This window comes from Oryctolagus cuniculus, chromosome 4 (assembly GCF_051225735.1).
Source record: "Oryctolagus cuniculus isolate XC-2025 breed Fujian yellow rabbit chromosome 4, ASM5122573v1, whole genome shotgun sequence".
Classification (NCBI taxonomy): Eukaryota; Metazoa; Chordata; class Mammalia; order Lagomorpha; family Leporidae; genus Oryctolagus; species Oryctolagus cuniculus.
This window is the reverse complement of record NC_142870.1, coordinates 132,369,111-132,392,233: the sequence shown is the minus strand read 5'-3', so window position 1 is coordinate 132,392,233 and position 23,123 is coordinate 132,369,111. Positions and strand designations below refer to the sequence as shown.

Sequence of the window (23,123 nt, the reverse complement as noted above, 5' to 3'; positions counted from 1 at the left end):
TGTGGGAGACCCGGAACAAACTCCTGGCTCCAGGTTTTGTATTGGCCCAGCTCCAACCATTGCAGCCATTTGGGGAGTGAACCAGGGGATGGAGGACCTCTCTCTTTGTCTCTCCCTCTCTCTGTCTGTAACTCTGCCTCTCACATAAATAAATAAATCTTTTAAAAGTTACAAATGTAATAGTGGTTACCGGAGGCTAGTGACAGAAATAGGGAGGATGGCATGGGGAAAGGGTTGTAAAGGTACTAAGTTATAGCTAGACAGAACTAAGATGTTCTGGGGTTCTATCGAAAAGTAGGGTAATTATAGAAAACGTTAATGTACTATATGTTTCTCTATCCATAAAACCCCCCAAAACATAAGCGTTTTAGATAAAGAAATGTTAAATGCTTGAAAAAATAAATTTATTTGCTCTGATTGGCTAGTACATTATATGTGTGTGTTACACATTACATACATGTAACAAAACATCACTTATGCACAATTATAAAAAATAAAATAGGGGCAGGCATTGTGGCCTATCAGTTTAAGCCTCCACTTAGAATGCCCATATCCCACATTGGAGTGCTGGTGTCAGTGGACTTCTGGTTCAGCTGCCTGCTAAATGTGCCTGGAAACACAGTGAATGAAAGCCCAAGTACTTGGGTTCCTGCCACCCATATGCAAAACCAGGATGAAATAAACAAGTAGAATGTCCAATCTTAAGGAAATAAAAGCACAAAACATGCAGTGAAACAAGGTAAGAATATCTATTCTTAGGAAAATAATCAATCAATATCTACTGTCCCTAAGGAAGCACAGATATTTGACACACTAGAAAAATAATTTAAATCAGCCAATTTAAAATGTGCAAAGAGCTAAAGCAATCCATTTCTTTAGATATGAGAATGCATGTCCAAAAGCATAAGAACAAGGCCTCCCCAAACAGAAATTCTGTGGATGAAAAGTACAATAACTGAAGTGAAAAGTCACTAGTCTCAACAGATTTGAGTAGGAAAAAGAACAAGAAACTAGGTCAACTGGGCTTCCACAATCTGAGCACCAGAAAGGAAATAAGTATTAAAAAACCTAAGTGCCTCAGAAATCTGTGGGTTAACATAAAGCAACCCAACTCACATTTAAGCACCAGGAGAGAAAACAGGGAAGAAAAATAATTGACAAAATAATGGCCAAAGCTCCCCCAAAATGATGAAAAACATTAATTCCCACATGGAAGCATATTTCAAAAAGTTCGTGGAAAATGGTATGAAAACATAAGTTTATTTTGTTGCACAGAAATTTTTACATCCTTGTGTAGGAAGAGTCTTCAAAGTTTCTGGAAATGCATATTATGAAATAACTATGCAAGAATTTGAAAGAATTTTTTAGAAGACTTACTTCATTTCAAAGTCAGAGCAACAGAGAGAAAGAGACAGAGAGAGGTCTTCCATCCACTGGTTCACTCTCCAATTGGCTGCAACAACCAAGGCTGATCGTGCCCAAAGCCAGGAGCCCAGGGATCTTTCCAAAACTACCCATATGGGCTACAGGGGCCCAAGCAGTTGCGCCACCTTCATTGCTTTCCCAGGTGCATTTGCAGGTACTGGACTGGAAATGGAGTGGCCACAACTGCAATCAGAGCTCCGATATGAGACGCCGCTGCAGGCAGCACCTTAATCTACTGTACCACAACACTGGCCCCAATTTTGCCAATTATGAAAATTACATGCAAGAAAATGAATTTTTTTACAAATATACACTAAATGATTTCTATGTAAAATGACACATTTGGGATTGCTTTAGCACAAAGAACAAAATAAAGAGATGAAGCAAATGTGGAATAAAACCTGTTAATCTGGATCCAGGGTATATCCAAGCTTATTGTACTATTCTCTACTTTTATGCATGTTTAAAATTTTTTACTAATTTTTATTAATAATTAAAATAATTTTGTTAACTTTGATAGCTCATTTTTAAATCATATTTAATAAAATTAGAGGTTTATTATCCAAATATCACACAAGCAGACTAGATGGCCACAGCAAACTACTGACCAAATAAAGTTACAGTCGGGGCCGGCGCTATGGCACAGTGGGTTAAGCTGCTGCCTGCTGTGCCGGCATCCCATGTAAGTCCTGGCTGCTCCATTGCCGATCCAGCTCTCTACCATTGCCTGAGAAAGCAGTAGATGACCCAAGTCCTTGGGCCCCTGTATCCACATGGGAGACATCGAAGAAGCTCCTGGCTCCTGGCTTTGGATCGGCTCAGCTCCGGCCATTACAGCCAACTGAGGAGTGAACCAGCGGATGAAAGACCTCTCTCTTTCTCTCTCTCTCCTTCTCTCTCTGTGTAACTCTTTCAAATAAATAAATAAATCTTTAAAAAAAAATTTACATAGTCAAATCTGTCTCTTCCTCTTTTTTCTTCCTGCCCCCTCTCATATATACACATGCACAGAGTAGAAAATACAGATTTAGAATGACAGACACAGGAAGAAAAAAGTCATCACAGGTGGCCAGCATTATGGCGTGCAGGTAAAGCCACTACCTGTGATGCCGGTATTTCATATGGGAACCAGTTTCACATTCCAGCTGCTCTACTTCCAATCCAGCTCCCTGCTAATGGCCTGGGAAAAGCAGCGGGAGATGGTCCAAAAGTGTCTGGGCCCCTGCCACTTACATGGGAGACCCGGATGAAGCTACTGGCTCTGGCCTGGCCCAGGGCTGGCTACTGTGGCTATCTGGGGAGTGACCCAGAAGAAAGATCTTTCTGTCTCTCCTTCCATCTAACACTTTCACCTGCTGCCTTCCAGAATCATAACTGGAACTGGGATTTGAATTTAGGCACTCTGATATGAGATGTGGGCATCCCAAAACACGTCTTGTTCACTGTGTCAAACTTTTTGAAGTATCCTTGTGTAGTATTCCTGCTTTCTTCACATGGCTTTGACCTTCCAGAGCTGCAGTTATAGGAAGGGGATAATAAATGTCCCATCTATTCCAGAGTTATTTTAAGGATCAAGTGACAGTGCTGGCAAAAGTGCTGCATATATCATAAGTGTAACACAAAAATAAAATATTAAAGAAGTTCAGGTATTTGGTATCTCTTGCCTATGTATATTACAATTATTTATAATAACTGCATGCATCACCTTCTAAATTTCTCACTTTCTGGGTTAACACCATAAACATATCACTATTTAACTTAGTATCTACTGTTATACTCACTACTCCAGTATAATAGCGTAGTCCAACCACATGACCTCTCAAAGTTCCAAATAAAACTGAATCCAGCTCTTCATCACTAGTCAGGAAGTCATCTGGAGGGATAATATCTTGGAATTCAAAACGTGGGAAAAACGTTGGATATGAGAGGCGTGAAAAATTTCCATGGACTCCATATTGGACCGTCTGCAAATACTTCCAAACAGGATCCCTATGAAAAAAGGAGGGGAAGAGGCACAAAAAACAATACACTACTTAACCAAGTACTTCTCAAAGACTTATCCGTATTTATAGGCCAATAGTTTTTAATATTCTATTTTAGCAAATAAAATCTAATGTGGGAATCACTGTACACAAATTAACAGTCACTCTGGTTAAAGCAGAGACTGCAATAGGCAAAGCTCCCGGAAATCCCACCTGTTAAATTGGCTCGTCCATCCCTCCCCCATACAAAATGAAAAATCCTGTAAAGGGTCACAAATCTCTTTCCCAGTGAAAATCACTTAAATTTAAGCGTATATGACGTTTGTAACTCCAATTTTATGCCAAAATTTAAAGAAGGACTTAGCCAGAAGAAACTTGCAAAAATGGAACCATTATTATGCATGCATACATTAAGTTGTTTATATTTTTTCAGATACTATATCCCGCATCCATTACTTTAATTCCCTAGGAACCGACCGCATTTTAATCTGGTATTCAAGCTACGTCATCTCCCGCTCCCCAATTCGTTGGTTTAAGGGTAACCCCAATCCTTTAATGAATAATGATTTTGGGAATAGGCATGAAAAGCAATCTGGACGAAGGAAAATGAGCGTTAGTCTGGTGGAGGCTTCCGGAAAGTTTCTATTCTCTTAAGAGACAGTCGCTATTTTTGCCTGCGTTTTCCTTCCGCATCACGCACACCTCGTCTAGCTTCTCTGCAACCGTTTGCAACCGTCTGTGCATATACACAAATTACGAACCACCTGGGGACAAGGCCTGTATTGCTCGACCCTCTAGTCCGAGCACAATGTGTAGCGGCACAGCGGAGCTGAATATTTTTTGTTGCCTGAAGCAAGGGCTAGGAAGCCTTGAGTCCCAGGCCCCCCACAGTCCGTGACATAAATTCCCCGAGGGTCTGGCACGAGACTCGCCTGAAGAGTCTCTCCTCGCCAAGAAGACAATGCATGTATTTCTCCCCTAGCCACAGGAGCGAAAAGTAGAACAAACACAAGCTGCACGAATCGCACAGGGAAGGCGGAGGAAACACGGGGAAGGTCAGGTTCATTTGGGGACGCCGCCAGGCCGTTAGCTCCAGTGCCCCACCCCCTTCGCCCCCTTCACCTCTTAAACATCCAGGACATGGCGCTGTGCGGGGTGACGAGGAAGACGCTGGGCGCCCTGGAGGGCTCTGATGCAGCCTGTTACGCGTCCTTCCTGGCCCTACAGCCTTCAAGCCGCGGGCAGGTTCTGAGCGCAGGATGAAATGCTCCCACCGACAGGGAAAGACGCCGCGGGTCTAATCAGACGTCGTCGCCGTTTCCTTCCAGCAACAATACGAGAGACCAGCGACGCTCTGACTGGCGTTAGGACCACCCAATCACGAGAGGGAGCCTGCGGAAATGACCCAATCAGGACACGGAAGGGAGGGCAACTCCGCCCCGCGCTGCGATTCAAAGACAGTGGGGGTCCCGGTTGCGAAGGGCTGTTCCATCCGGGTTCTTCCCCGCCCCCAAGCCGGGCGCGCGGGAAAGCCTCGTGGCCGTCGGAGTGCGACTACCGTGCGATGGTGCTGCGTTTTCTGGTGATTCCCTGCTTCGGAAGAAAACAACTCTCCTTTCTGCTGTTTCCCCGCCACATTCTAAGGCCCAGACACATTTTCAAGCCTCTGCGTCGTTCTGCTGCTCATTTTTCTCATTTTCATTTCTTCGTCTGAATAAGCTCTGCTACAGAACCTGGGCTACCCGCGGAATAACTGTTGCAACCGTGGAGACTTAGTCTTTTTTTCTTTTCTTTTTTCTTTTCCATTTTAAGCCTCGTTGACTTAATCTATGATACACCGAGTTTGGAAAATCTTCATCGGATCTTCCAGAGCGAGTGTTTCTCCCAAGTGTGTGTGTGTGTGTGTGTGTGTTAAAGGAAAATTGTCATTTCTTAGCGCGGGAAGACTGTAACGTATGATGGTACAACTGACTTGGTTGGCGACTGCCGGAAATGGACAACACCAGCTTCCCTGTGGGCCCATGGCTGCCCCTGCCAAGGACGGAAGAAGCTTGTTAAAGTGGGGTTGGGACGATGGACCTGTGGCCTCGGGGCTGCCAGGGACGCAGGTTATCTGCTTGACTCATCCCTCCAATGCCCACTTTGAGGGACCCAGGATCTCTAGTGTAACAACCAAGTGCAGTTTGTCCTCATTTTGAGATGAAACAAGTACAAATCCAGAATGATCACAGTAGGTTATGTTTTGTGAAAAAAGAACGATTGTAACAGGAACAAGAACTGTAGGTTGCTTGGTGGACCAAGGAGGAGGAGAAGCTGACACAAAGTGGATCATCAGGAAGATAAAGGGCAGACTTTAATGCATGGACCCTCCTAAAGTTTGGATTTTACTTTAATGGCAATAGGAAGCCAGTGAATGTTTTTTAAGTAGGAGAATGAGGACTGAATTAGGCTTCAAAAAATTCACTTGTGGCAGTTCTGTGGAGAATGAATTTTAGGAGGCAAGAATAGAAGCAACTGATAGAAAATTATGGTGTCCAGGTAAGACAGAATGGTGGCTTGGAATGGCGAGCTGACAAAGCTCAGAGAGCTAGCAGGATTCACCCATTGATTTGAGTATGGCTGGTGAGGAAGAGGAAGGAATCCAAAACTGCTCCAGCCTCCTGTCTCCCAGTCACAAACACACTTTCTCATCTGTCCCCCTCCCTTTATGGAAATCAATCATGTCACGCCCCCTGTTTGACTTGGTAAACAGGAAATCCAAGAATGGCATGTGTGGCTCTTTCTTCCTTTTTTTTTTTTTTTTTTTGAAAGGCAAAGAGAGGGGGCCAGCACTGTGGCTAGCAGGTAAAGCTGCCACCTGCAGTGCTGGCATCCCATATGGGTGCCAGTTGAGTCTCGGCTGCTCCACTTCCAATCCAGCCTCTGCTATGGCCTGGGAAAGCAGTAGAAGATGGCCCAAGTCCTTGGACCCCTGCATCCACTTGGCAGACCCGGAAGAAGCTCCTGGATCGGCACAGCTCCAGCCATTGCAGCCATTTGGGGAGTGAACCAGCAGATGGAAGACCTCTCTCTCCTTCTCTCTCTGTAACTCTGACTTTCAATAACCAAATCTTTCAAAAAGAGAGAGAGAAAAGAAAAAGAAAGGAAAGAAAGAAAGCTCAATCTGGGTTTCTCACGTGGGTGATAGGGATCCAGGTACTGGAGAATATGAACAGGAAGCTGGGAACAGACGTAGAGCTGGAACTCAAACCCAGGCAATCTGGTCCCAAGGTACATCTTAACCACTGTGCTTCTCAAAGAAATGAATGAATCTTTAAAAAGGGGAGGGGGGGAATATAAAGGTTACCTTTGCAAATGGAGCCTCTGACTAAAATCATATATGCTATATACTTCCATATATTACACCAAAGGAACTTATAACACTGATACCTCTAGATGTTTAAATGGGGGGGGTGTTCATTTTCTTTCTTTTTGTGTATATGCATATAACACATTCTCTGTGTTAAATATATATTGGTTTTTGGCCATAAGAAAGCAAGACACAAAATATAATAAAGAAATGCAAGCTCCTTTTCAACTTATTAAACTAATTTTAGACTCACAGAAAAGTTGAAAAGTAGTATAAATTGTTCCCTCGTATTGTTACCTCATTTATTTTAACACCGTATATGGGGTTGACACTGTGGCGCAGCGGGTTAGCACCCTGGCCAGTTCAAGACCAGGCTGCTCCACTTCTGGTCCAGCTCTCTGCTTTGGCCTGGGAAAGCAGTAGAAAATGGCCCAAGTCCTTGGGCCCATGCACCCACGTGGGAGACCCGGAAGAAGCTCCTGGCTGGCTTCAGATCGGTGCAGCCAATTGGGCCAATTGGGGAGTAAACCATCGGATGGAAGCGTTCTCTCTCTCTCTCTCTCTCTCTCTCTATGCCTCTACTCTCTCTGTGTGTAACTCTTTTTTTTTTTTTTTTTTTTTTTTTTTTGACAGGCAGAGTGGACAGTGAGAGAGAGAGACAGAGAGAAAGGTCTTCCTTTTGCCGTTGGTTCACTCTCCAATGGCCGCCGCTGCAGCCGGCGCACCGCGCTGATCCTGGCAGGAGCCAGGAGCCAGGTGCTTTTCCTGGTCTCCCATGGGGTGCAGGGCCCAAGCACCTGGGCCATCCTCCACTGCACTCCCTGGCCATAGCAGAGAGCTGGCCTGGAAGAGGGGCAACCGGGACAGAATCCGGCGCCCCAACCGGGACTAGAACCCGGTGTGCCGGCGCCGCAAGGTGGAGGATTAGCCTATTGAGCCACGGCGCCGGCTCTGTGTAACTCTTTCAAATAAATAAATCTTAAAAAAAAAAAATATATAACCATACACAATGATCAAACCAGAAAATGAACATTGGAGGTATTGGACATTACTTAATGATCCTTTAAAATAAAAACAGCCAAAGAAGACTAATGCAGAGAAATTAACAGAAAATAAAATCTGTGAATTTCTTAAAACTGAAATTGCTTATACTTAATTACACTTACAGATTCTGGAACAGAATTCTAGGTAAAAAAAAAAAATCACAGCTAACAGGGCAAAAAATGATGTAAAATCATGCCAAGTAAAAATCTTCTTATTTAAATAATGTAACAAATATCAAATGCTTACCCAGGAGTAAGCACTCTACCAAATGCTAACTTCATTCCCATTGTTGCTTTAATAATAGTGATTGTCTAATGAGACCTCCAGCACTTAGCAAGGAATGTCGTTGAGTGAAGCCTACTTCCTAATTGAGTTTGTCCTAAATAGAAAATAGCATGATTTACAGAAACAGGCATTTTCACAGGTGCATGTCCTTGAAACAGATTGAATTGTTTCATTAATGAGCAGAAGACACACCAATCTCAACTCCCATCCAGAGAAACGTGTGGTGTTCCAGATTACACAGCCCTTTCCCAGGAGATAACTGTTTCCTCCTCCTTGAGGCCTTGGCTCACTAAATACTTTTATATGGTCCAAGTCCAGGATTGCTGAGGCATCCATTTGCCTGAGATCTGCCCTCTCCTTTGCTTCTTGTCCAGGGTCTTCACCTCCAACTTAGGAAAGCACCATTCTGAAATGTGGAATGATTTGGACTTTCTGTGGTGGCAATAGACAGTTATCTTTTTATTTCAGCAAATCCTGCAAAGTTTGTTAAAAATCATCTGCCTCCTTTATGGAGGCCTATGTTTTGGCCTAGCAGGTAAAGCCGCTGGCTGCAACACTGGCATCCCATTTGGACTCCACTTTGCATCCTGGCTGCTCCAGTTCCAGTCCAGCTCCCTGCCAATAACCTGGGAAAGCAGCAGAACATGGTCCAAGTGTTTGGGCCCCTGCCACCACATGGAACACCAGTATAAAGCTCCTGGCTCTGGCCTAACCCAGCCCCGGCCATTGCAGCCATCGGGGAGTGACCCAGCAGATGGAACATCTCCCCTTCTCTCTCTGTAACTCTGATGTTCAAAATAAATAAATAAATCTTTTAAAACAGTTAAAACACCAAAACTTCAACTCGAAATGCACTTGAATTAACACACACAAAAAAACGCTATTTTTAAAATGTCAGACACTATATTGTATTAGTAAATCACTTTTCTAATAATCATCAGAATCACCAAACCATTGTATCCTCTTGAATTAGGCAGGCATACAAGTTAAAATTGATTAAGTTTGTGAGCTGGAAGACCACGCCTTCGCCATGCCCCTGTGTGATCTCTTGCCCCTACGTGGCCACACCTGAGTGCCCACCAGCCAATCAGGTTAATTAACCACTCCCCTTTAAGAATAGATTAAAAGCCTGGAACAGTGTGTTGCAAAGGCATCTTTAAAGCTGCAGCCAAAGCTGCCAGGTCACAGAGAAGCAGCCCATTCAAACAAAAAACAAAGTTCCTGTCCACCAAAGGACCCCGCCATAATAGTAGGACGCCCTTATCTTCCTCCCACCTATATGCAAAATATTCTCATTACAATTATTGCTGCTTTAGATTTCTGTCCTTGAGGTAGCTCAAAGTCCTGAAAGAAACACAGCAAAATTGCATATTGTTGTACACTACCACACAAGTGCAATTACACAGAGGCTACCATCAAAATCTTCATTTCTTGATACCCAGACTACTATAGTGTTCTCCCTCAGATTATACAATTTAATCTAACAGACGAAAATACAGAGAGATAGACAAAGTCACACAAAAAAATCATCAGTTAAAAAAAAATCCAGTAAAAAGGAATCTACAAATGGCACCACCCAGAGGTTAGGAAACCCTTAGGTGAGGTGGGAATGTTTTATGTTAGAGAAACATGGGCAGTTATTGAAGTTCCAGTTATATACTCCTTCCTCCATTCCCTCTGAGGATCATTGAACACATGAGTTGATATATTGTAGCAAAATCTGCTGAAAAAATTAAAGAAAAAATGCACACAAGTTTCTAACTTTTCAGATTAAGTTGTTACAAGTTGTATGTCTAGATTTGTACTGTACACTATGGTAGATCAAAATGCATTCTTTTTGTCTTAAAGCTTTAGGAATTTTAGAAAGTACATGAGAAATTAACTTTTTTTTTTTTTTTTTGGTTTTTTTTTTTTTTTTTTGACAGGCAGAGTGGACAGTGAGAGAGAGAGACAGAGAGAAAGGTCTTCCTTTGCCGTTGGTTCACCCTCCAATGGCCGCCGCGGCCAGCGCGCTGGGGCCGGCGCACCGCGCTGATCCGATGGCAGGAGCCAGGAGCCATGTGCTTTTCCTGGTCTCCCATGGGGTGCAGGGCCCAAGCACCTGGGCCATCCTCCACTGCACTCCCTGGCCACAGCAGAGGGCTGGCCTGGAAGAGGGGCAACCGGGACAGAATCCGGCGCCCCGACCGGGACTAGAACCCGGTGTACCGGCGCCGCTAGGCGGAGGATTAGCCTAGTGAGCCGCGGCGCCGGCGAAATTAACTTTTTTTAAAAAAAAGTATGAATTTTTAGATTAGTGAAGAAAACTAAAATAACCTCATACTTCAGCAAAGCTCTTCTTGTAAAATGCCAGATTGATGTCTTGTAGAACTCTGTTGTTAGGCTGAATTATGTGAGGCAATTTTCAAACCAACTGACTTTTTTTTTTTTTTTTTTTTTGACAGGCAGAGTGGACAGAGAGAGAGAGAGAGAGAGAAAGGTCTTCCTTTGCCGTTGGTTCACCCTCCAATGGCCGCCTCAGCCTGCGCGCTGTGGCCGGCGCACCGCGCTGATCTGATGGCAGGAGCCAGGTACTTATCCTGGTCTCCCATGGGGTGCAGGGCCCAAGGACTTTGGCCATCCTCCACTGCACTCCCTGGCCACAGCAGAGAGCTGGCCTGGAAGAGGGGCAACTGGGACAGAATCCAGCGCCCCGACTGGGACTAGAACCTGGTGTGCCGGTGCCGCAAGGTGGAGGATTAGCCTAGTGAGCCGTGGCGCCGGCCAAACCAACTGACTTTGTTCTTTCTTTATGCATGTTTAATAGGTGCAGAGCTATTAGCAGAAGCCTGTTCCAGGTACACCAAGGACTTCTGAGGAATTTCTGCAGGCTTGCTGTGCTGCTCATGGACACAGTCCTGCACCTGCTGCCCATGCTTTGCTTCTGTTGAATGTTTCCTGACGACAGCATATGAGCGCACTTCAAGAAGTTGGTGGAAAGACAGAAGTAAAAGGTAAGGTTATTTGATTGCAAAAAAATTTTGAAATCCAGATATAGTTTTTTTCATACATGTATGAACTTTCTGACAACTCCTCATATTTCTATTGTAATTTATTCCTTAGTTCCAAGACATCCTCTTTCATATCTTGCTGTAGTTCTCTGACAGATAATTTTAATGATTTCCTGGTAGGGAAAAAAAAGTCTTTCTCACAGTATTCAGAAACTTCTGGATACAAGATCAACACCACTTAGAATTTCTTCCAGATTAGTGTCACTGACAGTCCTGACTCAGAGAAGCAAAGCAGACCAAGAAAGATGATATCAATTTTCCACCAAGGTACTGTTAATAGATCCTCAGAGTTCCTGGCACAGCTCAAAAAAAGCGAAGCCTAGTCCAGACCTCCAGTAGAGGGTAGTGGTGGCCTCACCAGTGGCCCAGGGAAAATAGTCATTACATTTTTTTAAGAAAACAAGGGGTTCTCTAGCCTCAGCACCACTTCCATTTTCTAAGTAAATGGGATAATTCTTTATTTAAGGAGCTGTTCTATGCATTGTAGGATGCTGAGCAGCATTCCTAGCCTCTACTCCACTCTATACCTCCCAACACACACCTCCCAACAGTCAAAAATATCTTTGAATACTGTCCATTGACCCTTTAGGGCAGAGGCAATCACTCACTCAGAGGCAACCACCACCATACATTAGCTCACTCCTGTATGAGCTTAAATGCCATGTACATGTTGATCACTCCCAAATATGTGTCTATAACCCTAAGTGCTTCTCTAAGCTCCATTTTCATATCTGGTAGACATATGAAAGACAGATTATTCTCAGACACAGGCTACCATTATTCCTCACCTGAATTATTGTGATAACCTCTTGACTAAACTCCATCCTTCATCCTTCTATTTTCCTCATCTGATCCTACTCCTAGGTTCATTTTGCATCCAGCAGCCAGGGGTAACTTTCTATAATATAGATTCTATTATGATGGCCGGCGCCGTGGCTCACTAGACTAATCCTCCGCCTGCAGCGCCAGCACCCCGGGTTCTAGTCCCAGTCAGGGTGCTGGATTCTGTCCTGGTTGCTCCTCTTCCAGTCCAGCTCTTGGCTATGGCCCAGGAAGGCAGTGGAGGATGGCCCAAGTCTTTGGGTGCTGCACCCACATGGGAGACTAGGAGGAAGCACCTGGCTCTTGGCTTCAGATCGGCGCAGCGCGTTGACCTTAGTGGCCATTTGGGGGATGAACCAACGGAAGGAAGACCTTTCTCTCTGTCTCTCTCTCTCACTGTCTAACTCTGCCTGTCAAAAAAAAATAATAATAATAAAATAAATAAATTCTATTATGTCATCACCATGCTTAAAACACCCCAATGAATTATCTTTGCCTTACAATGAAATCCAAATTCTTCCATAGCCATTATCTAGCCCCTATTTGTCTCTTTTATCCTATTCTACACCATACTTCCCTAAGCCCTCTACAGTCCAGCCACACTGGCCCTCTTTCTTTCTGTGGCCTAGGTACCATCGAGCTGGCTCCTGCTCATGCTGAAAAGTTACCTCCTTAGAAAGGCTTTCTTGATCTAAAATAACTTTCCCCAGTTACTTTTTATTCCAGAAATTGCAAAGTTTTTTTTTCTACAACTATTTAGCAAATAATAGTTTAGAAAATAATAGTTTGGCAAATAAATTCAGTTTTGTGATCCATAAAATCTCTCTGGCAACTATTGGATTCTGGCCTAATAGCACAATAACAGCCATAGACAATACTTAATAAGGGTGGCTGCATTGCGGCCGGCGCCGAGGTTCAATAGGCTAATCCTCCACCTTGCAGCGCAGGCACACCAGGTTCTAGTCCCGTTCGGGGCACCGGATTCTGTCCCGGTTGCCCCTCTTCCAGGCCAGCTCTCCGCTATGGCCCGGGAGTGCAGTGGAGGATGGCCCAAGTGCTTGGGCCCTGCACCTGCATGGGAGACCAGGAGAAGCACCTTGCTCCTGGCTTCGGATCAGCGCGATGCGCCAGGCTGTAGCACGCCGGCCGCGGCAGCCATTGGAGGGTGAACCAACAGCAAAAAGGAAGACCTTTCTCTCTGTCTCTCTCTGTCTATAACTCTGCCTGTCAAAAATAAAAAAAAAATTTTTTTAAAAAAGAGTGGATGCATTGCAATAAAATTTTATTGTTTTGTGATCAGAGGAGACTGTGAGTGATTGTAAATTAAAATGCCATAATCTACATCTGGTTAAATCATCAGTACAAGTGAACACTGATCCCTCACACTGGCCATTTCCAAAAGATGTGTTTATTCCAACCTTTTCCTCCACGTTCTTTGTACTGTCATGATGGGTTCTTCTCTTCTAAGTGGGTGTCTCTTCTACAAGCGCCATCATTCATGGACAGACACACTAGCTATTCTTTGGTACTTAAAAGTCATGCTCACAGAAACATATCCTCACTGTAACTGACTTATTCCTCCCTAAGCAGTTGCCTTCTGGAAACTAAGGCAAATGGGTTTGAGTGACTTGCTCGAGAGCACACTGTGATAATGAACAGACCTTGAGGTGTGTGAAGGAAGGGGATGGAGTGGGGAGCAGTGACCTGGTCTAACTCTATGTTCCCTTTCAAGTCTAACACAGGTACCTGGGTCTATCAGTGTGTTGTATATTATGGGTGTCCACAAGCATATGTTGTGCAAGTGGCTGAAAACCTTCAGTTTATTTTTTGAATGAAATGGTTTATCAATAAGGGCAACTTATTTCAGAATGTTTGGGTAAGCACGTGTTAGTTTCTCCAACCAATGAATGGCATCCACCATACCCCAGGGTGACTCAAAGTAAGGGACCATCCCCCATCCAATCAATGACCTTTTGTTCCCCGACTACCTCCTCCTAAATATATCTCATTGCCATCTCACCATCTCCACTGCTCCTTTTCTTGCCTACACCACTATGGTTTGTTCACATGGTTTCCTGGCTCCAATTTCAATTCTTCAACCCACCCCTTGAAGAGACAGATTTTTCTAAAAAGCTATTGTGAGCAGGTAAGACCCCTGCCTAGTGCTCTAGTGTCTGCACAGTGCCTATGAATAATCTCATAACCTCCAAATTGTTCAATTCTGCCTCAGGTGGTGCTCCTTCCTCCCACCTCTCTCTCTCTTCCCCCTTACTCCCTTTTTCTCTCCCCACCAAATGGCAAAGTTCTTTTCATGAACTCTGCTCTGGCCCGGGGTCAGTTGTTAGCGCCTCTTCCCATGGATCTGGCTGTACATCTCAGCAGTTTCCTGCCTGTTGGTCCAGCAGATGTTCATTCAAACCTCAGTCTCTCCAGGCTAACCATCCCACCCAAGTGCTTCTATCCAGGGCTGCAACTGTAACACGGGTGGGATTATCACTGTCCACATTATTGCATCTGGAAGAATTAAGTTCCTTCCACCAAACCTCACAGAGAAGCGAAAGGAGGAGCAAACCTCACCAGCCCCCAGGTTGCACCAGACCTGGCCTCAGAGCATCGGATGTGCCCACCTCCTGGCAAGTTAGCATGCATAGGCCGGCACCGCGGCTCAACAGGCTAATCCTCTGCCTAGCGGCGCCGGCACACCGGGTTCTAGTCCCAGTCGGGGCACTGGATTCTGTCCCGGTTGCCCCTCTTCCAGGCCAGCTCTCTGCTATGGCCCGGGAGTGCAGTGGAGGATGGCCCAAGTCCCTGGGCCCTGCACCCGATGGGAGACCAGGAGAAGCACCTGGATCCTACCTTCGGATCAGCGCGGTGCGCCGGCCGCAGCGCGCCGGCCGCGGCGGCCATTGGAGGGTGAACCAACGGCAAAGGAAGACCTTTCTCTCTGTCTCTCTCTCTCACTGTCCACTCTGCCTGTCCAAAAAAAAAAAAAAAAAAAAAAAAAAAGAATAGCATGCGTATCCCAAGGCCCAAAACTACTATTCCTGAAATGTGCCCTCTCCACGCAAAACTACACTTCCCAGAAAGCCCGGCAGGGCTGCCCGCTGGGTTTGGAAACTTTTCTTTCTCCCAGAACACAGAGGGCAGGATTAACTCGTTTCTTTCCCTTTGCTGTGGGGACCTAGGCAATTCTAGTTTTCATCACGTTTAGACTTTGTTGCAGTTTGCTCGTTCACGATGTCATTAAAAATTATGAGATGAAGACCGTGGAAAGAGTGGAACGGCGGAAACACCCGCTGTAGCCCCTTGACCGTCCCCTTTCTTTGAACAGTGGCAGATGGCTAGAAAAATCAGTCGGTCCCCAGCCCCCAAGCCCCAGGTCTTTCCTACTCACATTGGCTTGGAAAGTCTCTTGATCTCTAGGGTCCTCAGTGCCTGGGTGCCACGCCGCCGTGGGGCATCAGGCACCTGCAGCAGGAGGCAAGGTAGGGTCAGAGCTGCCGGCGTGCTGCCAGTCTCAGGCCCGGGAAGCCAGCCGTGAGGAGCCTAATAGTCCATGAGGGGTCCTAATAGTCGCTCCTCAAATGCCACTTATTTCCTGCTTCGAGGACTAACTGCACCAGTGTAGGTTCAAGTATTCCCCACCACCACTACCTTCTCCACTCCGACTCTGATACCCTATGTTCTTCCAGACCCTACAACCCTGTACTTTCTCTTTGGACTTGGGCATCCTCCTTTGTTACCTCATACTGAGAATGTCACACCGCGAGTGTTCCATTGGTGCTGGGGATACAGGTCAGCCAGGAGCTATCAGAAGCCTACCTGGAGAGAACAGTTGAGTACTTGGACCTCATTTTGCCACTTGATATGAAGTCTCTTGAATTCTGGTCAGAGAGAAGGAGTGTTTCACGATGGATGGTGTAGGCAACCATGTTCATTGGGAATTTATAAAATGGGAACAGTTATCCTTAACCAGAAGAATGGGCATATATGCTTTTTGGCCCAGTCCATAATTCCCTGGTTAACAGTGCAACTTTTGCCTTCTGCCTCACCGAGAAAATTAAAACCCCAGGCACAGAGGAGAGAGATCACCACTTCTTTCCAGGTTCTTGTGGCTCAGATCAGTTAGGTGGTTCTGTTTGGCTGTTGCAGGAATCAGCTTGGAAGCTGGAAAAAAAAAAAAAAAACATTCAGGAATTCAGGGAGTATTCAGTATGTCACAGAGAGCATCATTGACACCTTTGTCTCCATTAAGAAAATTTGATTGCTGGGGCGGTGCCATGGTAGTAGGGTGTCTGCCTGCCCTTATTTCAAGTTCTCATTGCACCAGGAGAGGTCACTAGAGATCACCGTTGACCAACAGTGTGTAAAGCAATACAGTACACACTTTCAGAATATTATATACATTACTTAGAAAAATGAAAGTGTCTCAGGGTAAGGGCTAGATTTAGTCAGCACCCTAAGCACAGGAAGAAATGGGGTTTGTGAAGTTGGTGGCTCTCAAACGTTGTTACATATTGGAATATTTAGAAAAGACTTATGCCTGGTTTTGTTTCCAGGCATTCTGATTTCATTGATAAGGGGGGCATTGGTATTTAAAAACTCTGCAGTGATTCTAAAGTGTAGCAAAATTAGGGAACCATACCTCTAAGCCCTCCACTGTTTTAAATAAGGGCTGTGAACCAAATCTAAATTTCTTATGGATCAACCTAGAAGGTGGAATTGTCACCTCTTTTCTGATACGGGTAATGTGTGTTTTAACTCCCTTTCCCCCTGTGTTTTGCTACAGTTGTATCGATTTTATGGATTTCCAAAGAAACCAGCATTTGATATTACCTATTTTCCTCCATTTTGTGTATGTATTTGATTTTATTGAGTTCTACTCTGAATTTTATTTCCTTTTTTTGATTACTTTGGACTTTATTTACTGCTATTTTTCCTAGTTTTCTTTTAAAGATTTATTTATTTATTGGAAGCAGAGAGAGATCTTCCATCCACTGATTCAGTCTCCAAATGGTACAACAGGCAGGGCTGGACCAGGTCCAAGACAGGAGCCTGGAACTACACCCGGGTCTCCCACATGGATGACACGAGTTCCAGCATTTGGACCATTTTTCACTTTTCTCAGGTGCATTAGCAGGAACTGGATCAGAAGCAGAGCAGCAGGGACTTGAACCAGAGAAGCAGAAGCAGCCATGGACTGGGTCAGGTCTTATATTTATTTATTTATTTATTTATTTTATTTATTTTTTTACTTTTTTTTTTTTTGACAGGCGGAGTGGACAGTGAGAGAGAGAGACAGAGAGAAAGGTCTTCCTTTTGCCATTGGTTCACCCTCCAATGGCCGCTGCGGCCGGTGCGCTGCGGCCGGCGCATTGTACTGATCCGAATCCCGGAGCCAGGTGCTTCTCCTGGTCTTCCATGGGGTGCAGGGCCCAAGCACTTGGGCCATCCTCCACTGCACTCCCTGGCCACAGCAGAGAGCTGGCCTGGAAGAGGGACAACCGGGACAGAATCCGGTGCCCCGACCGGGACTAGAACCCAGTGTGCTGGCGCCACAGGCGGAGGATTAGCCTATTGAGCCATGGCGCTGGCCAAGGTCTTATATTTATTATTATCATTTTAATTTTTGAAATAATTACAAAATTATAGAAACATTCCATGTATAGATGAGGTTGCTTTTTTCTCTTTAACTATTTGCATGTAAGATATTGACATGATATCCTATCATCACTAAATACTTGAGTGTGTATACTCTTGTATGGATATTTACATACAAAGTGTAGAAATAAATCATGAAATTAACAGTTATATATCACCTCCACTAATCCTCAAAGCCTATTCAAATTTTGCCAATTATCCCAGTAATTCTCTTAACTGCAAAAGAATTATATGCTCTATTTAGTTGTCATATTTCTTCAGAGTCCTTTAGTCTGGAACTGTTCCCTAGTCTTGAATTTTTTTTGACTTGACACTTTAGAAAATTACATGGGGCCAGCTGCAAGTTAAGCTTCCATCTGCAGCACCAGCATCCTGTGTGGGCATGGGTTCCAGTCTGGCTGCTCCACTTTTGTTCTAGCTGCCTGCTGATGCGCCTGATGTGTGCTTGGGCCCCTGCATCCACATGGGTGACTCGGAAGAGGCTCCTCATTCCTGGCTTCGGTCTGGCCCAGTCCTGGCCATTGTGGCCACTTTTTTGGAGCATCTTCTTCAATTTGCTTTTGTCTGATGTTTTCCTTAAGATTAAATTCAGTTTATGCAATTTTGATGTTTTATTTTTATTTTTCCCTTATTGATTCCGATTTTCTCCTTTTTATGATTCTACTTTCCTTTGCTAGCAGTGAGTAACTTGCTTCTCACTCCTTTTATTATATGTCCTGAGTGTATCTTTTTTTTTAAGGGAAGGAGTTTTTTGGGGGAAACCCGACAGACTGGAGGGAAGGGGCAAAGAAGGAAAAGAGGGAGAAGGAGAGCGTAAGAGAGAGATGGAGAGAGACAGAGGTCAGGAGATGAGAGAAAGAGAGCCTCCTGAATACACCTGTGCACTATGTGGTCTGCCCTCACATGAATATGCTTCTTGTTCCGCCCTGGATCTGACATCCTGTACCGGCCACTGTATCCCTGCATGGAAACTCTCTTCACCTTGTTCAGCTCTGATCCCTCACACCAGTCCAGCCCATGTGTGGGTGCCCTCCTTCCGCAAGGGTGCTCTCCTCACTACAGCCAGGCTCTGTCACCCCATTCCTGATTGCCCCTTCATAGAGATGCCTCTTCACCCTTCTGGGGCTCTGAGTGCCTACACAAAGCTGCATATCCCCTCTTAAAAATTTATTTATTTGACAGGTAGAGTTACAGACAGTGAGAGGGGGAGACAGAGAGAAGTCTTCCATCCGCTGGTTCACTCTCCCAAATGGCCACAATGACTGGAGCTGCACCAATCTGAAACAAGGAGCCAGGAGCCTCCTCCAGGTCTCCTACACCAGTACAGGGGCCCGAGCACTTGGACCATCTTCTGCTCTCCCAGGCCACAGTAGAGAGCTGGATCGGAAGAGGAACAGCTGGGACTAGAACCAGTGCCCACATGAGATGCCAGCACCACAGACCTACCCCCCGTTTATTATTTGCATGCCCCCTTACAGACGTCCTAGTCATTCCACTTGGCCTCCAATTTTCCTGAAACTCAGTTTCCTCTTCCCTTTGTGCTGCTTACCTTACTCTGCCCTACCTAATAGTTTTCAGATGAACTGTTGGGTTTTGGAAAGAGAAGGCAGGGATGGAGAAATGAAATTGTTACACGTTTTAAAAAGGTCTGTTGGCCCATTGCCATGGCTCACTTGGCTAATCCTCCGCCTGTGGCACCGGCATCCCATATAAGTGCCCGGTTCTAGTCCCGGTTGCTCCTCTTCCAGTCTAGCTCTCTGCTGTGGCCTGGGAGGGCAGTGGAGGATGGCCCAAGTGCCTGGGCCCTGCACCTGCATGGGAGACCAGAGGAAGCACCTGGCTCCTGGCTTCGGGTGGGTGAGGCGCCGGCCATAGCAGCCATTTCGGTAGTGAACCAATGGAAAGAAGACTTTTCTCTCTGTCTCTTTCTCTCACTGTCTATAACTCTATCTTTAAAAAAAAAAAAAAAAAAAAAAAAAAGATCTGTCGGGGCCAGTTCTGTGGCATAGTGGGTAAAGCCACTGTCTGCAGTGCCAGCATCCCAAATGGGCACCAGTTCGAGCTCTGGCTGCTCCACTTCCAATCCAGCTCTCTGCTCATGGCCTGGGAAATCAGTAGAAGATGGCCCAAGTGCTTGGGCCCCATCACCCATGCGGGAGACCTGGAAGACACTCCTGACTCCTGGCTTTGGATCAGTGTAATTCCGGCCGTTGGCAGCCATCTGGGGAGTGAACCAGCAGATAGAAGACCTCTCTCTCTCTCTCTCTCTCTCTCTCTGTAACTCTGCCTTTCAAATAAATAAATATTTTAATAGAAAACTTTTATTTAATAAATATAAATTTCAAAAATACAACTTTTGGATTATAGCAGTTCTTCCCCTCATAACTACCCTCCCACCCACAAACCATCCCATCTCCTACTCCCTCTCCCATCCCATTCTTCATTAAGATTCATTTTTAATTATTTTATATAGAGAAGATCAACTGTATACTGAGTAAAGATTTCAACAGTTTGCACCCACACAGACACACAAAATATAAAGTTTGAAGATTAATTTTCCCATTAATTCTCATAGTACAACACATTAAGGGCAGTGGTCCTACATGGGGAGCAAGTGCACAGTGACTCCTGTTATTGATTTAACAATTGACACTCTTATTTATGAGGCCAGTAATCACCCTAAGCTCTTATCATGAGCTGCCAAGGCTATGGAAGCCTCTTGAGTCCACAAACTCTGAAGTTATTTAGACAAAGCCATAATCAAAGTGGAATTTCTCTCCTCCCTTCAGAGAAAGGTACCTCCTTCTTTGATGGCCCCTTCTTTCCACCAAGATCTCACAGAGATCTTTCATTTAGGTCATTTTTTGCCACAATGCCTTGGCTTTCCATGCCTGAGATACTCTCATGGGCTTTTTAGCCAGATCTGAATGACTTAAGGGCTGATTCTGAGGGCAAAGTGCTGTTTAGGGCATTTGTCATTCTATGAGTCTGCTGTGTATCCCACTTCCCATGTTGAGTCATTCCCTCCTTTTTAATTCTATCAATTATTATTAGCAGACATTGGTCTTATTTATGTGATCCCTTTGACACTTAATCCTATCTTTATGATCAGTTATGAACTTAAACTGATCACTTTAACTAATAAGGTGGCATTGGTACCTGCCAACTTAATGGGTTTTGGAATCCCATGGCAAGTTTTTAGCTTCACCCTTAGGGATGAGTCTGAGGGAGCATGTGCCAAACTGTACATCTCCTCCCTCTCTTATTACCACTCTGATTTTTAACAGGGATCAATTGTCACTTGGGTTTAAGCACCTAAGAATAATTTTGTGTTAATTAAAGGGTCCAACCAATGGTATTAATTAGAAAAAATACTAAAAAGAATAAAAAAGTAAGCTGTTCCTCAACAGTCAGAACAATGGCTGATCAAGTCCTTGCTTCTCGTAGTGTCAGCTTCACTAATACAGGTTTCCATTTAGGTGCTCAGTTAGCAAATAAATAAATATTAAAAAAAAAAAAGTCTGTGACTGCTCTATGGGAAATGGACTATAGGGGGACAAGAGTGTAGCCGGGAAAGCAGTTACAAGGCTTTTGTTTGGGCAAGAAATGATGGTGACTTTAAAGACAGGAATGGTGGGTGATATAGGGAAACAATGGTTCAATTCTGTATATATTTTCAAGACAAAGTTATAGGATTTGCTCATGGGTTGGCTATAAGGTGTGAGACAAAGAGATGGGTCAAGGATATTCCTGGGTTTTGACCTAAGTGACTGGTACAGGGTGATCCTTGTTATCTAGTTAGGGAAGTTGGGGGTAAAGAAATCGAAAGTCTACTTTTGAACATGTGAAGTCTGAAAATTGCTAGTAGGCAGTGCAGACATTAGATTGGCAGTTGGGTATTCAGTGTCAGAGATCAAGGGAGAGACTGAGAGGCTCCAGATATAAATTTGGCAGTCCTTAGCATTTAGATAACTTTAACTTTAGTTTAAAGTGATGAGATTGGCTAATTTCGAGAAAGAGTGAGTATGGATAGAACATGTCCAAGGACATCTAATTTTAGAGTTGAGACAAGGGGAGGTCGAGATCCAGCAAAGCAGACTAAAAGCAGGAAGACCTGGAGACTGGGATATATAAAGCTGGGTGAAGAGAGTGTTCTAAGGCGAGTGATAAGGCTGCCGAGAGGCAAGACGGAAAGGATGCCGGGAAACTGGTGAAATGAGTCCAGGTTAGTGTCCTGGTGTCAATGACAACTTACAAGACTGGACACAATGAAGAGAGGAGAAGAAATGAAGTTTTATTTGAGTAGGAAACAGAAGCTCCCCGCAAAGGTGAGGGGTTCATGAAAAAGAGAACGAGCTGCTGAGATCTTGTGGTATTTGTATGTCTAACATGTCAACTCCAAGCAGCAAATGTAGTGGTTATACACTAGCTATTGTGAAGGCAGGGGCAGTCTTAAGGAAGCCTTTTTCTAACTTGTTTTTGTCCAACCTAAATCTTGTTGTCTGCTGGCAAATACTTGCTACACCCGAACTTTCATTCTGTTTTGTTCAGGGTATACATGTTGGCAAGGAGCTGTGGGACAGAGTTAGACTGGCCTGCTTGTAGTCCCAGGCTCCCTCAAAGCATTTTGGCAATGTAGGAGATTTATGGTCAAATCAAATGTGAGACATTCTCTGAATGCTGCAAGCCAGTAAAGCTAAAGGAGTAAACAGCTTGAGCCATTTGGGCAGAAAAAGAAAAATCTGGAAGAGAGGGAAGAGGAAGCTAGGGAGGAGGAAGAGAGAAGACCACTTTTTGGAGCTGTGGTTTGCCTTACACTCTGCTTGGAGTTACACACCTCAGGGCTGGCTCTCGATTTCTCCAAAGTGCCATGCGTCTCTCTGAAAGCCCTGATGGTGGTGCTCAGAGCTGTGGAAACTACTTTATCTATTGCTCTGAGAAAGTCACATTCCATCCTTTAGGAGCTTTGCTCAGGACACCAACCCTATTCTAAAACAATCTTTCAGGCTCTCTTTTGTTTGTTTTGGAAAGATAATGAAGCCATCTTCTCAAATAGTGGTTGCCTCCTTTTGGGAATTGCTACACTGTTGTTGCTTTTAAGCTTTTCCAAGAATTGCTTTGAAAATATATGGAATGATAAAAAAATGTGAAGTAAATGACATTTTGTAGGTGATTTTTCTCAACATACTCTCCAAAATCAATATAGATATATATTCTGTGGTGTCTCACAGATGGGCTTGAAAATCAGTGCCCCAGGAATCCAGAACCTTTCAGAAAGACTCTGGTTTTAGGGAGCCATCTTTGAAGTCATCCTCACACTGATGGCACTGAGGAGAAACTGGGGTTTCCAGGAGTGGAGAACAGCTAGTCTGTGGCCATAGAAGGTCCACATAATCATTTGGTTTGACTCGGCCAAGGCAACTGAGGTGGAATTTGAAATTCATCAAATCTATAGCAGGCTAATTTTTAAGTTGATCATTTTATATGGACCATGAGTGACATTAT

General features: G+C 44.5%; 1 protein-coding gene across 21 annotated transcripts in view; it reads right to left on the bottom strand.

Moving 5' to 3' along the window:
• The window catches only part of HLTF (helicase like transcription factor), a 70,642-nt gene extending 65,919 nt beyond the window's left edge, over positions 1-4,723 (bottom strand). For 19 of the 21 annotated variants that reach the window (XR_016232048.1, XR_011387647.2, XR_011387648.2 and 16 more), the window contains exons 1-2: positions 4,530-4,710; positions 3,207-3,414 (exon numbers count right to left, since the gene is read on the bottom strand). Coding sequence is in view for 9 of the 21 variants with exons in the window: in XM_017346628.4 (XP_017202117.1) it covers positions 3,207-3,414; positions 4,530-4,549 (228 nt within the window). In the remaining 12 variants the exon portion in view is untranslated. 21 annotated transcript variants of the gene reach the window in all.
• Positions 4,724-23,123: the final 18,400 nt, after the last annotated feature.